The sequence below is a fragment of the Mastigoproctus giganteus genome, chromosome 10, assembly GCF_048544385.1.
Source record: "Mastigoproctus giganteus isolate SK-2022 chromosome 10, ASM4854438v1, whole genome shotgun sequence".
Taxonomy (NCBI): domain Eukaryota; kingdom Metazoa; phylum Arthropoda; class Arachnida; order Uropygi; family Thelyphonidae; genus Mastigoproctus; species Mastigoproctus giganteus.
In genome coordinates, this window is record NC_143584.1 from 201,614,076 (window position 1) to 201,637,100 (window position 23,025).

At 35.8% G+C, this 23,025-nt stretch overlaps 1 protein-coding gene across 6 annotated transcripts in view; it reads left to right on the plus strand.

Annotated features, from left to right (window-relative positions):
- The window catches only part of ClC-c (chloride channel protein 3), a 378,652-nt gene that overhangs the window by 352,273 nt on the left and 3,354 nt on the right, over positions 1-23,025 (plus strand). For all 6 annotated transcript variants that reach the window (XM_090383982.1, XM_090383981.1, XM_090383980.1 and 3 more), the window contains 3 exons: positions 216-323; positions 11,033-11,151; positions 21,458-21,552. In XM_090383982.1, coding sequence (XP_090240108.1) covers positions 216-323; positions 11,033-11,151; positions 21,458-21,552 — 322 coding nt within the window. The remainder of the gene's footprint in view (positions 1-215; positions 324-11,032; positions 11,152-21,457; positions 21,553-23,025) is intronic.

The window sequence follows — 23,025 nt, forward strand, 5'->3', positions numbered from 1 at the left end:
AAATTTAAGTTTAGGCTACTCAGGGGTTTTTGTATAAGCTATTACTACATCAAGTTATGAAAACTTGTTACCTGTAGGTGAATTATGGAATTTAGGTAACCAATAAACATATAGGAATTTTGTATTGTCATTCTGTGAATTCAACATTTTATGAATTGATAATAATTTTTTTATTAATAATATTAGTAATTATGTTCTCTATATTTATTATACAGATATAGCACTAAAGACTACAGATCATAATGGATTTCCTGTTGTTGTGTCTAAGGAATCTCAATATTTGGTAGGATTTGTTCTTCGCAGAGATCTTAGCCTTGCTCTTGGTGAGTACAAACAACTACTATTAAATGTCATTAGACATCAAACTTTAAATTGATAATATTGCATTTTTAATTTCTTTGCTTGAAGCAGTATCAAGACTCATTTTGTTGACTTTCATGGAAAATATGGTGTTCCTTTTAAGTTTACTTGTATTTCAATAAATTCATTCAGTTCTGTCACATCACTCAGAAGAGTTTGATGGCTGTACATTTTGGAACTTTAGCAGGTTCATTTTTGGAATAATTCTGAGTTTTTTTTTTTTTTTTTTTTTAATTCAATATACTGAACTGCAGTTTATATATAGCTTGAATTCATATAATCACATAGGGTAGTTTATGCATTTAGTTAAGCATTTATAAAGCTTTGGCTTAATATTCTGAAGCCCTTTCTTATGGATATTTTGGCTTTTTTCTAATCTTTCAACTTTTTAACTTTTTTTAAGTTATATGAATAATATGGAGAAGTTTTTAGCTTGATGTAATTAATTCAGCATTCAGTTTTGTATTACATGCTTAGTTTTCACAGCTCTTAAGATTCCCATTTTAGAAAACTGAGCTGTATGTTTGTGTATCTGGAAAAGTGATTATAATCACTACATCAGCCAATAAATTACGGTAATAAGGGTGATCAGAAAAGATTAGGACTAATTTTACTACACAAAATGTAGAATGAATGTTACTGAAACTCTATACATTCAAATTTATCAGATGTTCATCATTAATAAATATTTTTTTTATACTTGCAGATTTGCAATAATTTCTGGAAACCAGCATCAAACTTAAACAAGGATAACATACCTACAAGGAAAATGATGAACATATTGCAAGCAAGTGTGAAATTCTATGTCCTGCTGAACAAAACACCAACAGAAACATAGAACTTTTACAAAAGCTTAATGGGGGGGGGGAATGGCTTCCACCTAGATCCACTGTATAGAAAATTGGCAGAGTGATGGGACAAGTGTATTGAACTAGAGGAGTTATGTTGAAAAAACTATCAGGAGTGCAATACAGTAATGTTTTATATTTTTAATTTAATTTGTCTTAATCTTTTACGATTGCCTCTGGTATTTTTATATATAGAAGGTATATATATGTTAATATATGTATATATTTATATATATGTTAAGATACAATTTTTGTATCTTAACATTTCCCAGTGATTGGATTTGCTTTTGACTATAAATGTCATGAATTATCTGTTCAACTCATTGCCATTTTTGCTGGGGTTTCTACTATTTAGATATTATCATAATTAGGTTGGGTACAAGCTAATTATGATAATATTTAAAGAGAACCAGGTTTGAGTACCCAGTTCAGATCGCCAAATGTCAGCAGCAGAGCTGCATCTCCATTGGTGATCGTCATCAGGTACATGTAAGTGTTGAATCCAGTAGGAAGGTCAAACTGCCCATCCTACTCCGGGGGTGGGATATGTTAGCTGGCAGTGGGAAATCCACCATGCGAACCCCATCAATTGGACAAAAGACAATTTGTTATATGACAGTTTGGTACATCACATAGAAACCAGAAATTAAGAAAGCCAATGAAGTGAAAGGTTTGAGTAAACCAAAAGAAGGGATGTAGAAATTCAGAAAATAAAGGAAGAAAAGAATATATATATATCTTTTATATATTTGTTTTGTGTAAAAGTATTCAACCAATACTGCTCATGGGCAGATTAGCCAGATTACCTCAGCATTAGTATCCATCCATATTGTAACAGCTTAACTCCAAATATTATTTATAAATTTTTTATAAATATCTACCGAGTTGAAGCCCATGCTAGTCTAGGATTAGTTGAGAGTTGGAATTTTAGACGAAACTTATTGACACAAACTAAAAAAAAGGAAAATAATTGAGGATTTCTTTTTTTGCGGTTAAAGACGGCGCTTTTTAGTAGCATGAATTGGATAATCGATGGGTGCAAGAATATTTGCTGATTCTATCGTCTCATTAGTTCATCTGACATCCATTTGGGTCTGAACCTAGAGCAGTATTTCTTAGTTGGAATAAAAAGCCTAGTAGCGTCCAAAATCACTTCCTTGAATGCTCAGACCATCATAGTCACCTCTATGAAAGCAAAAACCCTTCCCTTTACTCCTGATGGTAGTTACATCTATAAGTAAATCCCACATCAGTACTACACTGTGATCACTGCTATCTAGTGGTTCCTTTATCTGTAAATTCTTAATGCATAGATAATCATTACTGATAATCAGATCAAGAGTGTTACTCCCTCTTGCTGCCTGTCTAACATTCTGCTATAGAATTAACGATACCCACAGGCAGAGGTGGAAATGATTCTTGCACTGCTTCTATTGGAATGAGCAGCAGCCCAGAAAGCCAGCTTCTGGGGAATTCTGGGGGTCATGAAACAAGTAAATACATAGGCTGTGTTAGAGTAACTAAGAGGAAGAACAGGTGCATGTATACTTGCATGTACACCAGTACTAGGAGTATAGTAAATAAATTTGATGAAGTTGAAGTGCTAGTTAAGACATCCAAGGCAGATATTGTTGGGATATCAGAAACATGGTGCCACTCAGATATAAGGGATGCAGAATTGGAATTCGGGGAATACAATGTGTACAGACAGGATAGGAAGGGAGGAGGGGGTTATGCTGTTAGTTAAGGAACACATAAAATCTAAGGAAGTGCATCCAGTTGACATAGATGGACAGTGCAATGTTGACTCAGTTTGATGTCACATAAGCACGGAGAAAGCAAAAATGAGTGTAGGAGTTTGTTATAGGCCTAATGACTCTGATGAGTACAATGAACAATTATACAGAGAAATAGAGTGGGCCAGTAAATCAGTTTGTCTTATAATGGGGGATTTTAACTTCCCAGATATAGACTGGAACTTGTGGGCTTGGTCACTTGGACACTAGCAAGGCTTTTGTGAATTTATTGGATGTTTTCTATAGCAGAATGTTAGACAGGCAGCAAGAGGGAGTAACACTCTTGATCTGATTATCAGCAATGATTATCTATGCATTAAGAATTTACAGATAAAGGAACCACTAGATAGCAGTGATCACAGTGTACTGATGTGGGATTTACTTATAGATGTAACTACCATCAGGAGTAAAGGGAAGGGTTTTTGCTTTCAGAGAGGTGACTATGATGGTCTGAGCATTCAAGGAAGTGAATTTGGACGCTACTAGGCTTTTTATTCCAACTAAGAAATACTGCTCTAGGTTCTGGCCCAAATGGATGTCAGATGAACTAATGAGACTCGTGGCAGAGAAGAAAAATGCATGGGATGCGCATAAATTGTCAGGCTACACAGAAGCCTATGGTAGATACAGGCTAGTCTGTAATCAAGTCACAAAGGAGGTTATGCAAGCGAAGGAAGATTATGAAAAATCTTTGGTAAAGGATGTAACAAAAAACAGCAAAGACTTCTCTACTTATATAAACTCTAAAAGGAAGGGGATGAATCAGATTGGTCCTCTTGATATCAATGGTTCGACTGTAGATGATTATTTTTAGATAGCTGCTGAACTAAGTGGGTATTTTGCATCTACATTCATGAGGAGTTATTCACAAGGAGAGGGCCAGATGTTTATCAAACTCTAACAGAGAGTTAAATGATTTTGTAATAAATGAGAGCAAAGTGGAGGAGATATTGTTGAAGTTAAACATAAGAAAGGCACCTGGGGATGGGATCTATCCAGTTATATTAAAGGAGGCACCAAAGGAAGTAAGCAAACCCTTAGCCATAATTATGCGAGCATTCTTGGACTCAGGGGAAGTCCCCACGGATTGGAGATGTGCAAATGTATCTCCAGTTCACAAAGGGGGATCAAAGGGTGACATGAGTAATTACAGCCCTGTTAGTTTGACTTCTGTTCCAGGGAAAATAATGGAGTCACTGGTTAAAGAAGTATTGCAGGATCATGTAGACAAGACAGCAGTAATAATTCAGACACAGCATGGGTTTGTCAAGGGGAAGTCTTGTCTAACCAATTTGATTCGATACTATGATGTGGTCACAAAGGAGCTGGATGCAAAATATAATTTTGATATCATATACTTGGATTTCAGGAAAGCTTTTGATACTGTTGCACATGAAACACTACTGTGCAAATTGGAGCAGTGTGGAATTAATGGAAAGTTGCTAAAATGGATAAAAGGATGGTTGAGTGGGAGAAGACAGAGAAATTGTAATCAATGGGTACTGCTCTACATGGACTAATGTAATTAGTGGTGTTCCTCAGGGTTCGTTATTGGGCCCATTTTTGTTTTGTATATTTATCAATGATATTGATGAAGGTATATCAAGCTTAATGTAAAAGTTTGCAGATGATATAAAGGTTGGTAGGATTGTTAATAACAGTAATGACAGTATCCTACTGCAACAGGATCTGGAAAAGTTGAGCAGATAGGCTGAGAAGTGGCAAGTGAATTTTAACATTGGCAAATGCAAAGTACTGCATATGGATGGCAGTAAGGAATATACAAGAGAAATATACCAACTATGTGGTGTTACACTCAGAATAGTGGAGAATGAAAGAGACCTTGGGGTAATTGTGCAGTCAGATATGAAATTGTCTGAGTAGTGCAGACAGGCAGCCAGAGTTAATGATATACTGGAATTTGTGGAGCTGGGATAAGAAGGTGATTATCCTCTTGTATAAGGCAATGGTCAGGCCACACCTTGACTGCTGTTTACAGGTCTGGAAGCCTAATTTTAGGAAGGATGCAGAGTTGTTAGAATGAGTACAGAGAAGGATAACAAGACTGGTGAAGGGAACAAAGGGGTGCTCTTATGAAGAAAGGCTTAAATTCTGCAAATTGCAGCTTCTGGAGACTAGGCACCTGCGAGGCAATCTGATTGAGTGTATAAGGCCTTGAATGGATTGAGCAGGCTCAGTGCTGATGGGATTCTTCCTCTTGCTCAAATTACAAACCTGAGAGGGCATAAATTCAAATTGAGAAAAGACAGTTGTAGAACTGATGTGTGGAAACTGATGTTTGCCTTTAGCCAGTGGGTAGTTGATTGCTGGAAGAAACTTCCATCCATTGTTTTGGAAGTTGAGAGCTTAAAAGAAATTCAAGGCAGAAATAGACAAACATTTGGAATGAATGGATCAGTGAAATGGGAATGGTTTTTTTTTTTTTTTTTTTTGGCTGATGCTGTATAAGCTTGCTTTCTTGCATCATGTGTCTCTGCTAATGCTAATAAGGGTTGGTAAGCTGGAAGATATTTTTTGATGACTCAAAAACTATCAGTCTGTATCCATTAATGATCTTTATTTTTGGTCTGTGGATAAACTTACTATCATTTGTATTTCCTAAAAATGCACCCTACAAAAATGAAAGTAAGGTGTGAACAAGTTTCTTCTTGTTTCCCAATCTTTAATATGTTTGTGGTACATTTTTATTTTCTCTCCCTAAAAAATAAATAAATAAATAAATAAAAAAGTAGAATGAACATTAATTAAAAAAACAAAGGTGGGTAGTTCACTCTATCAAATTATGAAGAATCATACTGGAATCACTGAATTCCATTCACAGCATGGCACATTAAGAGTTAGGATTGTTAGTCTTGCTTTCACACACTAAATACTCAATTTTTACACAGAATCATCTTATTTGCTGAATTTAAGAACATTCTAAATTGTCTTTTACCAAATTAGCCATGCATAGAATGGTGATATATACAGTAAACTGCCATACACTGAATTGTCTCATATAGAAAATTGTCACTCAGCAAATTGTCCTATACTGAACTGAATATAGGTCTGAACATTTGGTAAATTGAATCTCTTTGGAGTTGTGAACATTAAATAACTAAGGAAAGTTATTTCACTCTTAAGAAACCAGGATTGCCGAAAGTTGTTTCAAAGAAAGAATTAAAGTTTTGCAAAGAAGGCAGCTTTTAAACTTTCTATAATAATGATCTAAATTCTCCTCTACCCGACCAAAATTATACTGCTGAGGAGTGTGTCATAAAACTTCGGTGAATAGTTACAGATTCTTACTGTGCCATAATGGCTATTACTAATACAATTATGAACATACCTACAAGTGTCTGCAACACTTCTTTGTGTATATCAAACCTTTTTTGCTAGTGTCACATTTTGGAATATCACTGTTTGTCAAATTGATACCAAGCTGTATAAAATATTGGGCCATCTCTGCCATGATATTCAGTATTTACTGATACACCCTCTTGCAGTGATATTGTTCTTTAATCAGATCCTGCTTCACTTGTGGCATTCCAGTTTTTGATTCTGCCAAGAAATGATAAGGCTGAATACTGCTCAAAATAGTGTTTTCTGGATAGCCTTGGGGAGAGCTTTCAGAACCTCACTGGTTCACAGTCTATACGAAGACTTCTCTTAAAATGAAGTCTGTTCACTTCATTTATTTATTTATGTGCTTCTCACTCACAGGGCATGCAGATCCTAGACCTATGAAAATCCCAAACACGAAAGGTAACAAAACCTATAGTACAGTCAGTCCTCGTATAACACATGTTTACACTACACAAATTCGATCTTACACGTTTTATAAATAGGGGAACGATATCTTATATAGCACGAACCAAATTCGCTTATGCATAATTTGCCTTTGTGTTTACAATAAATGGCAGTCGAACATGTAATCACCCCCAACTAAACGCAACACGATAGAAATGAAGAGAAGATTCTGAAACTGTATTTGTTTTTCATATCAGTGAAGGGGAAACACATTTCGCCATAAGAACAAAAAAACCCACACAATTCCAGCTATCATATTATCGCAAATGCAATTAGATCGAGTTTACTACCAAATTATAACAGATTTCACTAGCAGAAATGCAACTGGAAATTGTTTTTATTGTTTTATGGTAGTTACCCCCAGAAATGTGCTTTAGTAAAATGTGAGCTAGTGAGGTGTTAATAGTGTGTCTCTGCCTTTACAGTGTTGTTTATTCAGTTACTACACTTGCGCATCTTTGTTTATGTGTATCAAGCGTGCCTCCTCGTTTTGTAATTGTGCTTTATTCCCTAAAAATGAGTAAAATTCTTAAAAGGTGCGAAGACACTACAGATTCAGAGAGAAAAAGAAAAGCAATATCAATAGACAGAGGCAGACTGGATCAAAAATTCTTACCCGGGAAAATTTGTAGTGGCCTTATACTAGCGTTTATGGCCAAAATCACACCATCTCCATAGTCTTCTGGCCTCTGGCCCACTGGTGTTTCTCCAGAAAGGCTTATGGACAGTCCACCTCTGCTGATAGTGAAAAAAATATGAAATTGTGAAATGCTTTGAGTGAAATGAACGAACATTTGAAATTGCACGTGCTACAGGCCTAAATGAGGCAATGCCGAGAATTAGAAATAATGCAGAGAAAATGAAAAGAACTTTCATAGCAGGAACAACTCGGTGTTTTTTTTTTTTTTTTTTTTTTTGTCTGATGTTATATAACCTTGCATCATGTGCCTTTGCTAATGCTAAAAATCCATTAGATCAAGACACAAAGAATTGGAAGAGATGGAATGGCTGTCATCTGTTTGGATAGAAAATCGAACAAAGAACAAGTTTGCTTACGATAGAAGCAAAAGGCATTAGCAATATTTTATTACGTAATAGTCATAATAAAATACATAAGTATTTTAAAATACTTGTGTATTTTATATAAATATGTATTATATTTAAAATAATTGTAATAAAATACATAAGTATTTTATTACAATTATTTATTTGTGTTTGGTAATGTTTTGGTTACAAATGTGTGTTCAATCTTGGGTGGTCGGCACCTAGCCCTATTTTACCCATAGGGCCTGTTGTTTATATTGCACGAGGGTTTCTAGGAACACAGCTATTGTGCTTCCTGGGTGGAGGACTGACTGTACTTAGTACTGTGCATGGGTTGAAGGGGATGCTGAAAACTTTGCTCTTGTGACTAAACATTGGTTTCATCACTTGAAGTCTCCAATGAGCAAAGTAGTGGTATTCAACTGGTTGATGACAGTCATTGACTACCTAGTGTTAGCACATATTAGTATTAAATTATAATATTGCATTATTAGTACTATTTTATATTAGTATTAGTAGTGATACTAGTTAGTATTAGTACTAGTAGTACCATGCATGGGTTGAGGGAGAAGTGGGGGCAGATACTGGAAAAACTACTATTTTGTTCTAGAGACTAAATGTGGGTAATTCAGACCTCCAGTAGGCAAAGTGGTGGTGGCACATTATAGCCTTAGATGCTAATGCGCCATAAAATCCTAAAACAAACAAAGTGGGTATTGCACTGGTTGATAAGAATAATCTGCCACTTAGTGTTACTATTAGTATTATATTATACACTGAGTGGACAGAAATCATGGAATACCTACCTAGTAATGGGTAGGCCCACCTCTTGCCTGTATAAGGGCAGTCACATGGCGGGGCATTGAGTCCACTAATTCACGAAAGCGTTCCGTAGGTATTTTCATCTATGCTTGCTGCACCGCTGTCCATAATTCTGTCGCATTCCTGGGTAGAGGATCCAAAGCTCGAACGGACCTTTCCACAGCATCCCAAAGGTGCTCCACAGGGTTCTTGTCCAGTGAACGGGGAGGTTATTCCGTGGTGGTAAAATCTGCAGAATGCTCTTTGAATCATGTTCTAGTCACCACAGTTCTATGGGGAGGCGCATTGTCCTGCTGGAAGAATCCATTACCCTGTGTGTGCATGATGACCATGAAGGGATGCAGATGGTCTGCAAGGATGGACAGGTAACCTGGACCATTCAGAGATGTGTCTAGACATAGCAGAGGTCCCAACGTGTGCCAATTGAACACTCCCTAGACCATTATTGACCATCCACCTGCCTGAACAGTTCCTTGTTGACATGATGGGTGCATAGCTTTGTGCGGTTTCCGCCAGATACGCACCCCCCCCCCATATTCCCTCGAAATAACTGAAAATGAGACTCATCAGACCAGGAGATCCATCTCCAATCATCCGAGGTCCAGTGCCGATGTTCTTTCACCCAGTTAAGGCATAGAGTCCTGTGTCATGGTTTAAGCAGTGGGACTCTGGTGGGTCTGCGGCTCCCATAACCTATTGCAGCTAATGATCTTCTCCTGATGGTCTTGGTGGAGACGTTTCTGGCACTTCTCTAGTTGAAGTCAGCAGTGATTTGTGCCACTGTCACTCACCGGTTGGCTGAAAGATAGATGTTGACGGCCATGTTCATCCATCCTCTCTCTTCGCCCAAAGCTCTGTCCATGATGAGATGTTATCCGGGAAATGGCGTATTCCCGATACATTCTTGATACTGTCTAATGGGGATAGTACAATTTCTTTACCACCTCCACTGTAGAGTGACCCAATCGTCGGGCACCCACTATCCTCCCTCTTTCAAAGTTAGTTAACTCACAACTAATTTATCCATACTGACATCAAATTACTATCTATGTGAATGCAGTGTACCTATATACCTGCCAAGCGGTGGGTTCGTCCATTAGCGAGAAGGATGACAACGTTGTGTTTCCCAGGTACCAAGTATCCCATGAATTCTGTCCTTTCAGTGTAGTGTATTATTAGTGTGTTATTTTATATTAGCAATAGTCATTGCATATATATAAAATTTTCTAAACATGTCGTTCTTGGAGTTGATGATAAAGCATAAACTGCTTCTTGCAGGAAAACTGGTAAAACTTACTAAAGTTTTCTCTTGGAATTACAAATATTTCATTTTATATTATTTATACCTTTCTGTTTAATTTTTCAGAGTTTCACAGTTAATTTTCATATAGGAATGTTATCTTGCTACGCTGTTCTGAAATGTAGTCAATAGTTTTCTTTAATAATAATTGAATATCACCCAACTGTGCAACCAGATTGCTCAGTTGGCTGGTGGCAATGGTATCATGGCTTGGGGAATGTTTTCGTGGACATCACTGGACCCCCCTCCCCCTCCAGATCTTGCCTCCACATAGATTTGGAATAAGCTTTGCCCTACGTGGTGATCATGTATCGAGATTGCACTGAATCACAAGGCCCGCATTGCACAGGAATGGTTCTAGGACCGTGTCCAAGCAATTTGTATGCTCCCCTGGCTGCAAAATTCCCCCAACATCAACTTCATCGAACACATGTTTGCAGTGGAACGCAGCATTCGCCAGTCTACAATAGTGCTTTGCTCCATTGGCGAATTTCGGGATGTCCTTCTGTCCAGCTGGTCCAGGATAGCTGAGAACACCATCTGCATTCTCGTGGAGTCATGTCATGCCATGCCGGGTGCAAGTGGTTATCACAGCGAAGGTGGCCTAACACTTTTAGGCAGGTAGTCATAATATTTTGGTTCATGAGGACAAGCTTGCTTCCCTGCATCATTTGCCACTACTAATACCACCCTGAAAAGAGAAGTAATAACACAAATATTTTTGTATTTTAGAAAATGTTTCGCGTTAACGATTCATCCACGTTTCCGATTTAATGAGTTCTTTGTATTAATTTGATATCCTGTAATATTTAATGATATTTTAGTGTACTTTTTTGCGTGGAAAGAGTTTTTTAATACTGAAATATATAATTCAAACTTTATTTTAAAAATATTACAAAGTTGCAAACATTTATCAAGAAAAAAAGTTGAAAATCTTTCATTTTTTTCCCCTAAATGTTTGCTGTTCATTTTTTTCCCCTAAATGTTCCCCTAGCAGTTTGCTGAATTAAGTGTATATGTTTTGTTTATTATTATTTTTTAAATTTATTTAGCAAATGCAAGGAAAACACAAGAGGGCATATTAGGAGAATCTCTTGTAATTTTCACTAGCCATATTCCAACACCGTGGACAGGGCCGCCACCTGTTAAGTTAAGAAGAATCCTTGATTTAGTAAGTTAACATATAAAATAAAAATTGTAAATGAATTATACTAAAGAGTAGTATTTAATTAAGTATTGATTTTATTTAAATATGTCATTGACTATTAGTGAATGTTCACGAACATTGGAGTAGTAATTCCTGAGAAACAAAGGTATACAATTTTTTATATATACAGGGTGTCTCAAAAATATTGATACAAACATTTAGGGGAGGTAGGTAACATCTAAAGGAATGTGAATCGCATAGGAACCCATAACCGGAAACGTCACTGTAAGTCGGTACATGGCGCTGTTCATCAGTTCACGAGAGGGAAAATTTCTGGTTTACTCATTTAAGCAGTAGTCACCGCACGAAGAGCATGCATCGATATACGAACTGTGAGCTGGCAGACATGCACCTAGTGTATGGATTAGCAGAGGGTTCACACGGTGTGCGCCCCCATGCAGCACAACATCACTTCGCAATAAATGTGTGGGCAGGTATGGTCGATGACTGCTTAGTCGGCCCATACCTGTTACCATCTCGCATGAACTCCGCTAAATATCGGATCTTTCTTGAACAAGTTCTACCAGGGTTACTTGATGGTGTTCCAGCAAATGTGAGACGCAACATTTGGTTTCAACATGACAGGGCGCCTGCCCATTATGGAAGGTGTGTTTGTGACCATTTGAACAGGCGTTTTGGGTGTCGATGGATTGGCCGTGGTGGACCCATTGCCTGCCCCCACACTCACCCGATTTATCGAGCCTTGATATCTTTCTGTGAGGGGGGGCTCAAATCTATTGTGTATGAATCGCCTATGGAAGCGGATCTCGTGGTGAGACTCATCTGCGCTGCTGCTACTGTCAAAGAAACTCCAGGTGTGTTCGACCGTGTCCGGCAATCCATGCTGCGTCAGTGTAACGCATGCATCGCGTCTCATGGTGGAACCTTCGAGCATCTGTTGTAACATCATGAAATGCATCCATCATTGTTAATATTATGTCAAATAAATGTTTGCCACTAATTACTGTCTTGTGTCATTTCTGCTTCTTATGCCTCTGCTACTACTTTCCCGTGACATTTCCGGTTATGGGTTCTTATGCGATTCACATTCTTCTAGATGTTACCTACCTCCCCTAAACGTTTGTACCAATATTTTTGAGACACCCTGTATATATGTATATTAAATGTAATTTTAAAATAAAAGATTCGGTTGATGAAAAATTAATAAGTCAGGTATGACAGATGCACCTATGCCTACTTTATCTAATATATCTATTGATACATACTTATTTATATATATATATATATATATATATATATATATATATATATATATATATATATGAAGTTATGTAGAAAAATATAAGAGAAAGAGTAGCAGAATGGATTAATGCCATCAAATTTATGATTTTGTACATTACATCTGTCTGTATATAACAGTTTTTTAGTTAATTATGATACCAACTAGATAAATTGGAGAAATTAGCATAAAAGTAATAGGGGTAAAAACTATACCCATTAGTTCAAAGGGCCAAGTATTTAGGTAACCTAAGTTGGACTTCTTTGTTGTACCCTATAAATAAACACATAAAATAAAATGAAATAGTAAAATTAAAATGATAATATAGCTAATTATAGATATATATGGATACATTGAATGGAATGTTAACTAGGACTAGCTCCACTCATTATATCCCATCAATAATTAGCTGAGGCTATCTGTTTCTGTTTGCCATTTGCCAGTTTTTCTATTTTCAAATACAGCAGACTCTCAATTAACCGGGACACTTCAAGACTCCAAATTAAAAAAAAAAAATCAATCAGAAATCAAAAATTCAAGTAATAACTGGAATAGGTATAAACAGATATTTTGCAAGTCGTAACTAAGCGATAAGCAGCGTTATAAGTCATCATTGGGAGATTAGTGTGCCTATTATCTTGCATTCCCCGCTGTCTTCACACCGCTGCTCAAAAAAAAAAAAAAAAGACCAAATGTTTAGTTTGTTTTAGTGTGTCGCGTTGATTGTTGTGTTCTGTTGCAGCGCAAAAGGACAAATTTTGTTTCGTTATTTGTCAGGGATATCGGAATTTTTTTTTAGCAATTTTTTTTTTAGAAATCTAGAAAATGTTGGGTAAATGCAAAAGAATTAAATTAAATTTTCTGTTTATATACTCCGGGATGACCACACGGTCAGGGGAGTTCACAAGATGACAGAATACAAGAAACAGCACCGTATTCAGCAGTCACGGGCTTGAACCCCGGTCACTCAAGGCACGTGTACTTATGCACCCGCGCGCCTGACCACTAGGCTATGGCGACCCGAGTTGCTTTTTCAGTTAAAGAAAAACTTGAAATTATTCAAAAGTTTGAAAACGGTGTATCTGTTAAATCTCTAAGGAATCATGATAATAAGGATGTATCAAAATGGCCAAACATTAACAAGCATCGCGCGGAATTCAGATATTGTCAATAATAATATAGTAGCAATATGTTATTACTCATTCCCGAGTTACGTAAAACTCGACGAAGTAAGAAGTCCTAGCATGTATCTCTTACGTATGTCGGGGACTTTTGTATTTTTGGATTAACCGAGAAATAGATTATCTGTGATTTGTTTTTTACCCTCTATCCCAGAAAATCAGGAGTCTACTGTATACTGAGAATTTACTGTGAATATATAATCAGATTGGGTTAATTACTTTAATATACCTTAAATTTAGCAGAAAACTGGCAGAATAACCGCTAGCCCCGACAGATAGAAGTGAATAATGAATAATATCTGTGAGTACCAACTATTTATTTGTGTAGTGAAAAGGAAGGCTTATGCCTAAAATTAAGGTGAAGAGGAATAAGGATAATAATAGATCTCAATCTCCCTCGAATTGCTGTAATAGATTTTGAGGTATAAAAAAATTGGAGTTAGCAAGCAGAAAGCAAAAGCATGGAAAGAGCATATTATATAGATACTTAGGATTTACTGGAAGTGTAACTGCCCGACCTTTTAGTAAGTATCCTGGTATTATAGTATGTAGTGATATTTGATGTAATTAGAAGAAATTTTAGAATACCTAATGTATCATAAATCCAATAATGATTAGAAAATTATCTGATAGATTAGAAGTCTTTTGAATAAGATATAAAATCAAGTATATTAGAAAATATATGGATAAGATAAAAAATATAGAAGCTCCATGGGAATTCATACGAATAAATCATTTACTTAAATAGCAGTTCAAATAACAAATAATTAGGCGTATAACCAGTAAAATAAAATATCTTTAATTACAAATAGATACTTGTAGCTTTCGAGGCTGAATGTGCCTCTTTGTCAACAGAAATGGAAACTTTAGAGATAAAATTATTCTAATGGACACAGTTGTGTGAGCAGTGAGGTGTACGAGGGCACGAGGTAGACCAATAAGTCATTAAACTGATGTTCATTGTTGCTGCATGGATGTGTGTAATTTTTTCTCCAGCACTCATCTAGACTTAAAACAGTTGCCATCTAAGATGGGGTGTAGTCTCATGCCTTTGCAGCGGTTCATGGCTCTCCAATTACACAATATATTGAGTGACTCTAACCAGAGGCACTGGCGAAAGTGTCTGGAGTGGTCAATTACTTTGTAGTCACGTTTGGGATTGAGGTCGTAGTGGGTGGACCAGAAGTGTTCCGCGATTGCGGACTGGTCGGTCTCAATAAGGCAAATCGCTCTGTCGTGTCTGCAAAGCGGTCTTGAAGACACCTCGAGGTCTCTCCTATGTAGCAGCTGTCACAGTCTTTGCAGACTATGCGGTATATTACACTGCTGCGAAAGAGAGAGGTGACTGGGGTCTTTACATTGGAAACTAGAGAACGTAAGTTTCTACCAGGCAGCCGCATGCATTTTATTTTATGCATTTAGGTATTCTTGGAGGATTTTTGAGATCTGGCCCAACATGTCTGGATGGTAGGGAATGTAGGCAGTAGGTACATTGTCCTGAATTGATGGCAGCTGTGAGCTCCTGTGCTTGTAATAAGCACTTGTCTAATATGTGGGTTGGGTAGCTACAATTGATCAAGTCTGTCCTCACTCTAGAAATCTCATTGCGCCTAGCTTCATCTGTGCTGGAATGACTCCAAGCCCTGGAGAATAGAGTGTGGGCAGTGCTGCTGAGATGACTAGGAGCATGGTCGGATCTGTAGTTTGTGAACTGACCGCACCACATTGGCTTACGGTATACTGAGGTTTCTAGATGTGGGCCCACGCGTTTTACTAGGACATCCAGGAATGGTAGAGATCCATCTACTTCTAACTCTAGAGTGAACTGGATGAACACAGACAGGGAATTGAGACATTCTAGCAATGTTGTTTCAAAGCCACGTGGGATGACGGTGAAGATATCATCGACGTATCTGCACTATGTTGTAATAGGTACTGGTGGGTTCAGGAATATCTGTTCTTCCATGGTGATGTTGGCCACAACAGAACTAACAGGGGCACCCATGGCACTGCCGTGTACCAGCAGGTACGTGCTGATACATGGCACTGCCATGGGTGCGGTCAGTTCGCAAACTACAGATCTGGCCATGCTCCTAGTCATCTCAACAGCACTCTATGCCACACTAGTGGGGTAGTTTACCTAATGAAATGTAATGAATGTGAATCTAAATATATAGGACAAACTGGTGGACAGCTACACATAAGAATAAACGTGCATAGATCATATATAAAAACTTTCAACAATAAAAAATATATAGAATTGCAGCATTTTCAAGTTCACAGTTTCAAAAATATAACTATTACTATTTTAGCTATAGAAAATAATACTATTAAAAGATTGGGTTTAGAAAACCTCAACATTCTAAAATATAAATCACTCTATCCATATGGGCTCAACAGCATATTCAGTGGACAGTGTTTTACCAGCAACAAGCAAGACCAATGTGTTTATAAAATTTTCCAAATGGTAAAAAGACCAACATTAAGATACACACGTGTCAGGAATACCATCAATAAAATGGACAAAAAAAAAAAAAACATGTACAGCCAGCAAAATAGGTAAATTTGCAGAACTTTTAAAATCATGGGATAGTTCCATTATAAATATTAAGTATATACACAACATTGTTTTTGGTCTAAAAATAGTATACTAAGAGCCTTTTTAAAAATAAGTAGCACTTATAGCTATAATAATCAGCATTTAAATTATTTATTGATAGATATATTTAAATTCAAATTGGGTAATATAACATTAAAAACCAAAGCATATCTTAACTTCAGATTTATAAACATAGTTATGGACAATATTTATACTGAACAAATTATCAAACAATTTAACTTTGCTTTGCCTATTGCGAACTCTACTATCAGTATACATTTTAGTTACACTAAGCCAATAGGATTAACCATCTGCAATTACAAGCAAGTGGCTAATAATCTAATCAAAAGTGATCAAGAAGCAGAATGCTTATGTTATCTCCCCAAATATCAAGCATTTTTAGATGAACACCATAAGCATGTTATAACAGATAATTTAGCAATAGTTCCATATATGGAGTTAAGAAAAATGTTAGGCTATGGATTCAAATTTAGACAGTGTACAAAAAATAGTTTAAATCTAATTAAAAAGCAATTGAGAAATGACTTGATACAGTTTAGTTTAAAAATGGCTTACAAGTATAATACACCATTGGAGGCCTTCCAAATGTGGATTACACTTACTTATGAAGCTTTAGAAAAGAAAATATGCCATATGTACAAAAGGATTAAACCAGCCAGGATATTCGATTTAAGATTAATCAAGCAACAGCTACTAGACTTACAATCTAAATTTATAATTACCTCCATTGATAAAGCAGCTAATAATTATAGTATTATATGCAAAAAATTCTACACCACCACTTTACTGAATGAACTTAACAATAGTACCACATACAATATTGAGAATTCTAAAAGCAGTATTATCATTAAGAAAATAATGGCCAAGTGCAAAAAATTAAAATTAAATAACCCAAATACTAAATTTCCTTATATACACTGGATACCAAAATTCCACAAAGCACCCATAGGATTTAGATTCATTACATCATGCAGAAATAGTTATGAAAAGTTACCACACAAAAAACTGGAATCTCTACTCAATATCATCTATAGTAACATAGGTGAATCAAAAATTATTATGAACAATGCACCAGTAATAGATTATTTAAATGATAACACCCAAAGCATCAAACATATAAGCACATTTGACTTTAAAAACCTATTTACAAGTATATCTCATAATAACTTGAAATATGTCTTTAACTGCTATTATAATGAATTTCATAATATATTACCGTGTGACCAGTACTATTGGGACTGTATCATAAATTTATGTCTATTTAACTGCTACATCTTGAATGGTAGTAACATATATAAGCAGCATATAGGAATAGCTATGAGGGCATGCAGTTCTTGCATAGTAGCAAATCTTTACCTACACTATTATGAAAGGAATATAAATAAAAGTATAGTACTATATCATTACATTGACGATCTTATTATAATAAATGAACCCTTCATTCAAAAAGGTATCGTACCGCAGTATCCTCAGAAGTTACAACTGGAAAGTACTAATAAAGATAGCACTTCAGCTGCAACATATCTAGATATAGATATACATAAAATTGATAATAATTGGTATACCAAAGTATATGACAAACGTAAAGACTTTAACTTTGAAACTATTAGCTTAACGCATTGGCATTCCAATATTGCAAAAAAGGATTCATAGTAACATTATTATTTCATAGAGTTTTAGATTAATAAAAATAAGTAATAACAGCAATAGTATAATAGAATCACTAAAAGAATTAAAAGCCAAACTGATTAGGAATGAATTCACAGAAAAGTTCATAGAAAAATAACTTAACAGCGCTATAAATATAGCAATTAATAAATGGCACGAAAATATTAACCCAAAATTAGTTATAGCTGAATTACATAATAAAATATAATTAAATCTCGCTAAGGTTATTCTGAGAACTTGTACATATGTATACAAGGTGCAGAGAATCTCTACCGACAAACTTGAACAGTTGATAGAGGGTACCGAATGAAAAAATTTTTTGTCAAATAAACATAGGTCGTAAATGAGTCGTTATAGCAGTAGAAGCTATTAAAGGGATGTAAAAATCAGAACAACACATTCAGTAATTTAATGTCGTTAAATGCATACAAATCATTTGCCATTGCACACAAAATAGAAAAAACAATACATAACACAGTGCTCGAACATATGATTACCATCAACATTAACACATGTATGCATTGATAGGTCCTCGGAGTGGTGCGTATCTGCCGCTAATAGCATAAAAGTGTAATGTCATATTATGATCAGTACGGGTACAGATATGGAGCGTTTCACTGTTGCAGAAATGCCGAATATCCATTTAATGTATGGCGCAGCAAATGGAAACGGAAGAGAGGCTCGCAGGATTTATTAAGAACGCTTCCCAGACAGAAGGATGCCTCACCACACATTTTCTGCGATACACCAAAGATTGTAGGATAGTGGCTCTTTTGGTGTGAATATGCATGATACTTGATGTCGACGCACTGCTAGGACACCCCGGTTTGAGGAACAGGTTTTGCAGATCTTCGCTAACTCTCCTTCTACCAGCACAAGAGCTTGCACACCAATTGGGTGTGCAGCATTGTTAGGTGTGGGATGTGGTGCACGAAGCCGGACGACATCCTTTTTGATGCCAGAAAGTGCATGCACTAGAACCTGCTGACTTTGCCCACCAGTGTCGAGTTCTCCCACTGGTTTTTACAGGAAACCAACTTGCAGCCTGATTTTGCCAATAATGTGCTTTACACTGATGAGGCATGTCTCACCCAAGAGGGATTGTTCAGCAGCCGCAACAGTCTTGTGTGGGCAGAGAATAATCCCCATGCAATGGTTGAACATGGCTACCAACACAGATTTAGTGTCAATGTATGGGCTGGATTGTGGGAAACGTTTTAGTTGGACCATACATGTTGCCAGCATGTTTAGATGGACGACTCTGTTTGCGTTTTATAGAGCAAACACTTCCAGAGTTGTTGGAGGATGTTCCTCTGATTGTCCGAGCACAAATGTGGTTCCAACATGATGGTGCACCACCACATTTTGATAGGCGTGGACGCGCACACTTACATACAACCTTTCCAGGCAGATGGATTGGTCCAGGTGGACCTGTAGCCTGGCCAGAAAGGTCGCCTGATCTGACTTGTTTGGGCTTTTTCTTTTGGAGATACATGAAGACTCTTGTGTATGAAATGTCAGTTGACACAATGGAGGAACTTATAAAGCGCGGTTTGTTGCTGCAAGTGCAGAGACAATCAATACAAGACAATCCTAGGAACTTCCAACGCCTACAACATTCAATGATGCATTGGTGCGAGTTATGCATTGAACATCACGGTCACCAGTTCGAGCACTTCTTATGAATTGTTTTTTCTATTTTGTGTGCAACAGCAAATGGTTTGCATGCATTAAACATTTAAATTACTGAATATGCTGTTTTGATTTTTACAACCCTGTAATAGCTTCTGCTATAACGACTCATTTACGACCTATGTTTACTTGACAAAAAATGTTTCTTTTGGTTACCATCTATCACCTGTTCAAGTTTGTCGGTAGAGTTTCTCTGCACCCTGTATATTAAGCACTTCCCTTGGTGCATATTACATATAGCTTACACTGTAGAAAGTTTGCACCTATATTTGTTCTAGGGGCAGTAATTAATTTTTGAAATATTTAGCAATTATTCACTCATCAGGGTACCAGCTAATTTATTTTTAAAGTGAGTTAAAATATATCAGTCATTTGCAGTTGTTTTCTGTAATAGATACAATTCTTAATTCCACATCTGTTATATACTTTACTGTTATTTTCTGCTAGTATTTTTCCAATATTTTTGTTTGGTACCAACTGCAGCATTTTTCTATCATTATTTTCCATGGAAATAATTGTTTAATTATTTATTCAAGTTGGTATTAAAGTAACCAATAATAAGAGGCACTGCAATCTTTCTTTGCCTTATCCTACAGCATTTTCTTATATTTACAAAATTTCTAATGCTTATTTAGGTTTTCATTTTTAATTTCTAATTCTACTATTATCTGCATTATTCAAACATCTCATGTAGTTCAATTAATAATTGCATTTTAATTTTAATTTTCCCAAAATTCAGTTATTAAATTTTTGATTGTTCACATAATAACTAAAAGTGAGAGGGCGCTTCTGTCTTTCTTCATCATATATAAGGGCAGCAACTTGGAATATAAATCCTTTTTGCTATGTAGTCCACTACAAGAAAGTATAGTTCATTTTCTTTTTATTTAATTTCTGTCTTTACAGAAAACTAGTTTTGATTAACTAATTGAACTGCTATTTAAGTAAATTTTTGTGGTTTCCCGATACGAGCAGATTAATATGTTAATGCCACAGCCTAGTGAACAGGTTCATACCTTCTTGCCCATTGTTTATTCATCTGGGAATGGTTCCAACAGTAATGTGAGTGACTTTGCCATACATCATTGACCTGCTCAGTCATCAGATCTCAGCCCAGTTGAGCAGTTGTAGGATGAGGTAGAATGAACTGTTCATAGAAATCCACTGCTGCCAACTTTGATTCAACTGCAGGATGGAACTGAGTCTGCACGGAGTCCAGGCCCTGATAACTTTAATCTGTTTTGAGGGCTAAATTTTGGGAGTAACTTTCATAAAAAAAAAACAGCTACAAACTGCTGCTTTTTTTTTTTTTTTTTTTTTTTTTACATGGTGTTAATATGGTATCAGAAAACAAACTGAGCTGGCTGGGTGTTTTCTTCGTGGGTAATAATCAAAAAAGAAAATATCTATCATTGTAAAGTGTTGCAGCTACTCCTTCCTCTGTAGATTGAATTAGATTTGCCAATATGAACCTCAAAAGTTTGGATGATGCAATCCCAGTTAAAAGTGTAAGCCTGTGTTATTTCTTGGATATTCTCTCTATTACCCTGTGAGACTATTAGATAAAATTAAACTGAAAATGTATAAATAAATTGCTAGTATAATCAGTTTCATCTGTGAGGGAATTTTTTTAATTATTTCAGAAATTTGTTTAACTGATTTTCAGGTTTTTTTATCATTGCAGTATTTTTTTTTTATTTTTTTTTTTAATCCACTATTGTATAATTTATTTGAATTGCTTTATTGAGAATTCCCTAAGGTAAAAGGTCTGTAAATATCAGCATCATAAGTTTATATTGCAGTTTTTTTTTTTTTTTTTGTGTTTAATATCAATTAGTAACTTAACAGTGTTGCACTATTCATTTACAGGCACCTATTACTATTACTGATCAGACTCCTATGGAGACTGTTATAGATATGTTCCGCAAGCTGGGCCTGCGGCAAACTCTTGTAATCCACAATGGGTAAGTAGATGCATGTGCCGATATTTTTATTTTAAAGGAAGTTAGATGTTAGCTGTTACTTAATTTTGAGGTTCCTTTAAACATTGATTGTAGAAAACATTTTTATTATCCATATTAAAATTCTCCTTCTCCAGATATTGAAATTTTGATAGATGGTAGTCTGGAATTTATCATTAGAGTATATGGTGAGCCTACTTCACTTTACCAATTATATAAGAATTTAGTGTTCTAACCAAGGGTTGGCAACCTTTCAGAGATAGTGTGCTGGGTTCACTCTGGTGCAGTGAGTTAGATGCCAAGTTTACTGTGATCCAAGATTTCTGGTGGTAATATCCTCTGCCCACCTGAAGTTAAGGTGGGCAGGGAATATTACCTGATTCTGAAATAAGTAAAATCTTGTTGCAACATAGAAGCAGCTTTCTCAATGTGTGATATATCAAATATTATTCAGTTTCAGCACTGAAAACTGATGCATGTAACAAAAAGAAACACCTGCATTGAACGAAGGATCACTGAACCTGAATTGGAACAGTTTTTGTCATTTGCTCTGATAAGTCCTGATTCCATTTGCATCTTGAGGTATAGGAAAAACAACAGTAGAGCTATAAATTTATAAATTCATTTCATTTTGTGGAGGCATTGCAGACTGGATGCACTTATAGGAAGAAAAAGAAAAAAAACAAAAAACTGCACCACATAGCTTACATTGAATTTCAATAGAAATCACTGTCTGGAAGAGGCAGATGAGTACATGTGACCATTGTTATTCTTAATTCTTGTTTAATTCCAGTTATTTTTAAATTTTTATTAAAATTGATTGAGCTCCGTGGAACAGATTATTTGTTGCCTCTACTGCAGAAAAGTGCTTTCACTTCCGGTCAGTAATATCCACATTTATCCTTTAACTCATATATTACAAGTACATATTTGTTATTATCTAAAAATTGCTAAATGAGGGTCAATATTTCATATCTTTTGAAGTATTTTAAGAAAGAAACTTCTAATGAAAAGAATCTGAATTTAAAAACCTTTTGCGCAGTCTGAAAAACTGTCTAGTTTATTAATGTAGCAAAAGATGCATGCTGTTTTTAAACATCAGTAGTTGGGTGTTTGGTGGAAGTGACATTTAATCATTAGAAGCTTTTAGCAGAGCAATGTATAAATATTTCTCATTAAAAAGCCTTGTTACTAATCCCCATTAGTACTATCATAAGAACTATTTTTTTTATTTTTTATTATTATTTTTTTTTATCAACAGTATTTTCTTAAAATGGCCTGAGTTGTTTTGGGTATTCACAACATATCCTGCCATTAGAAACTTATGATGCAGTCATGAGTACTTTTTCTGAAGAAAATATTACTATTAAATACTAGCCTTTTTAACTTTACTAATGGCAGTATATAGAGGTTTGGGGGGTCAAAATAGTTTGTGTAGTTTATTTGCATATGTGTAGTTGAGGTAACTTATATAAT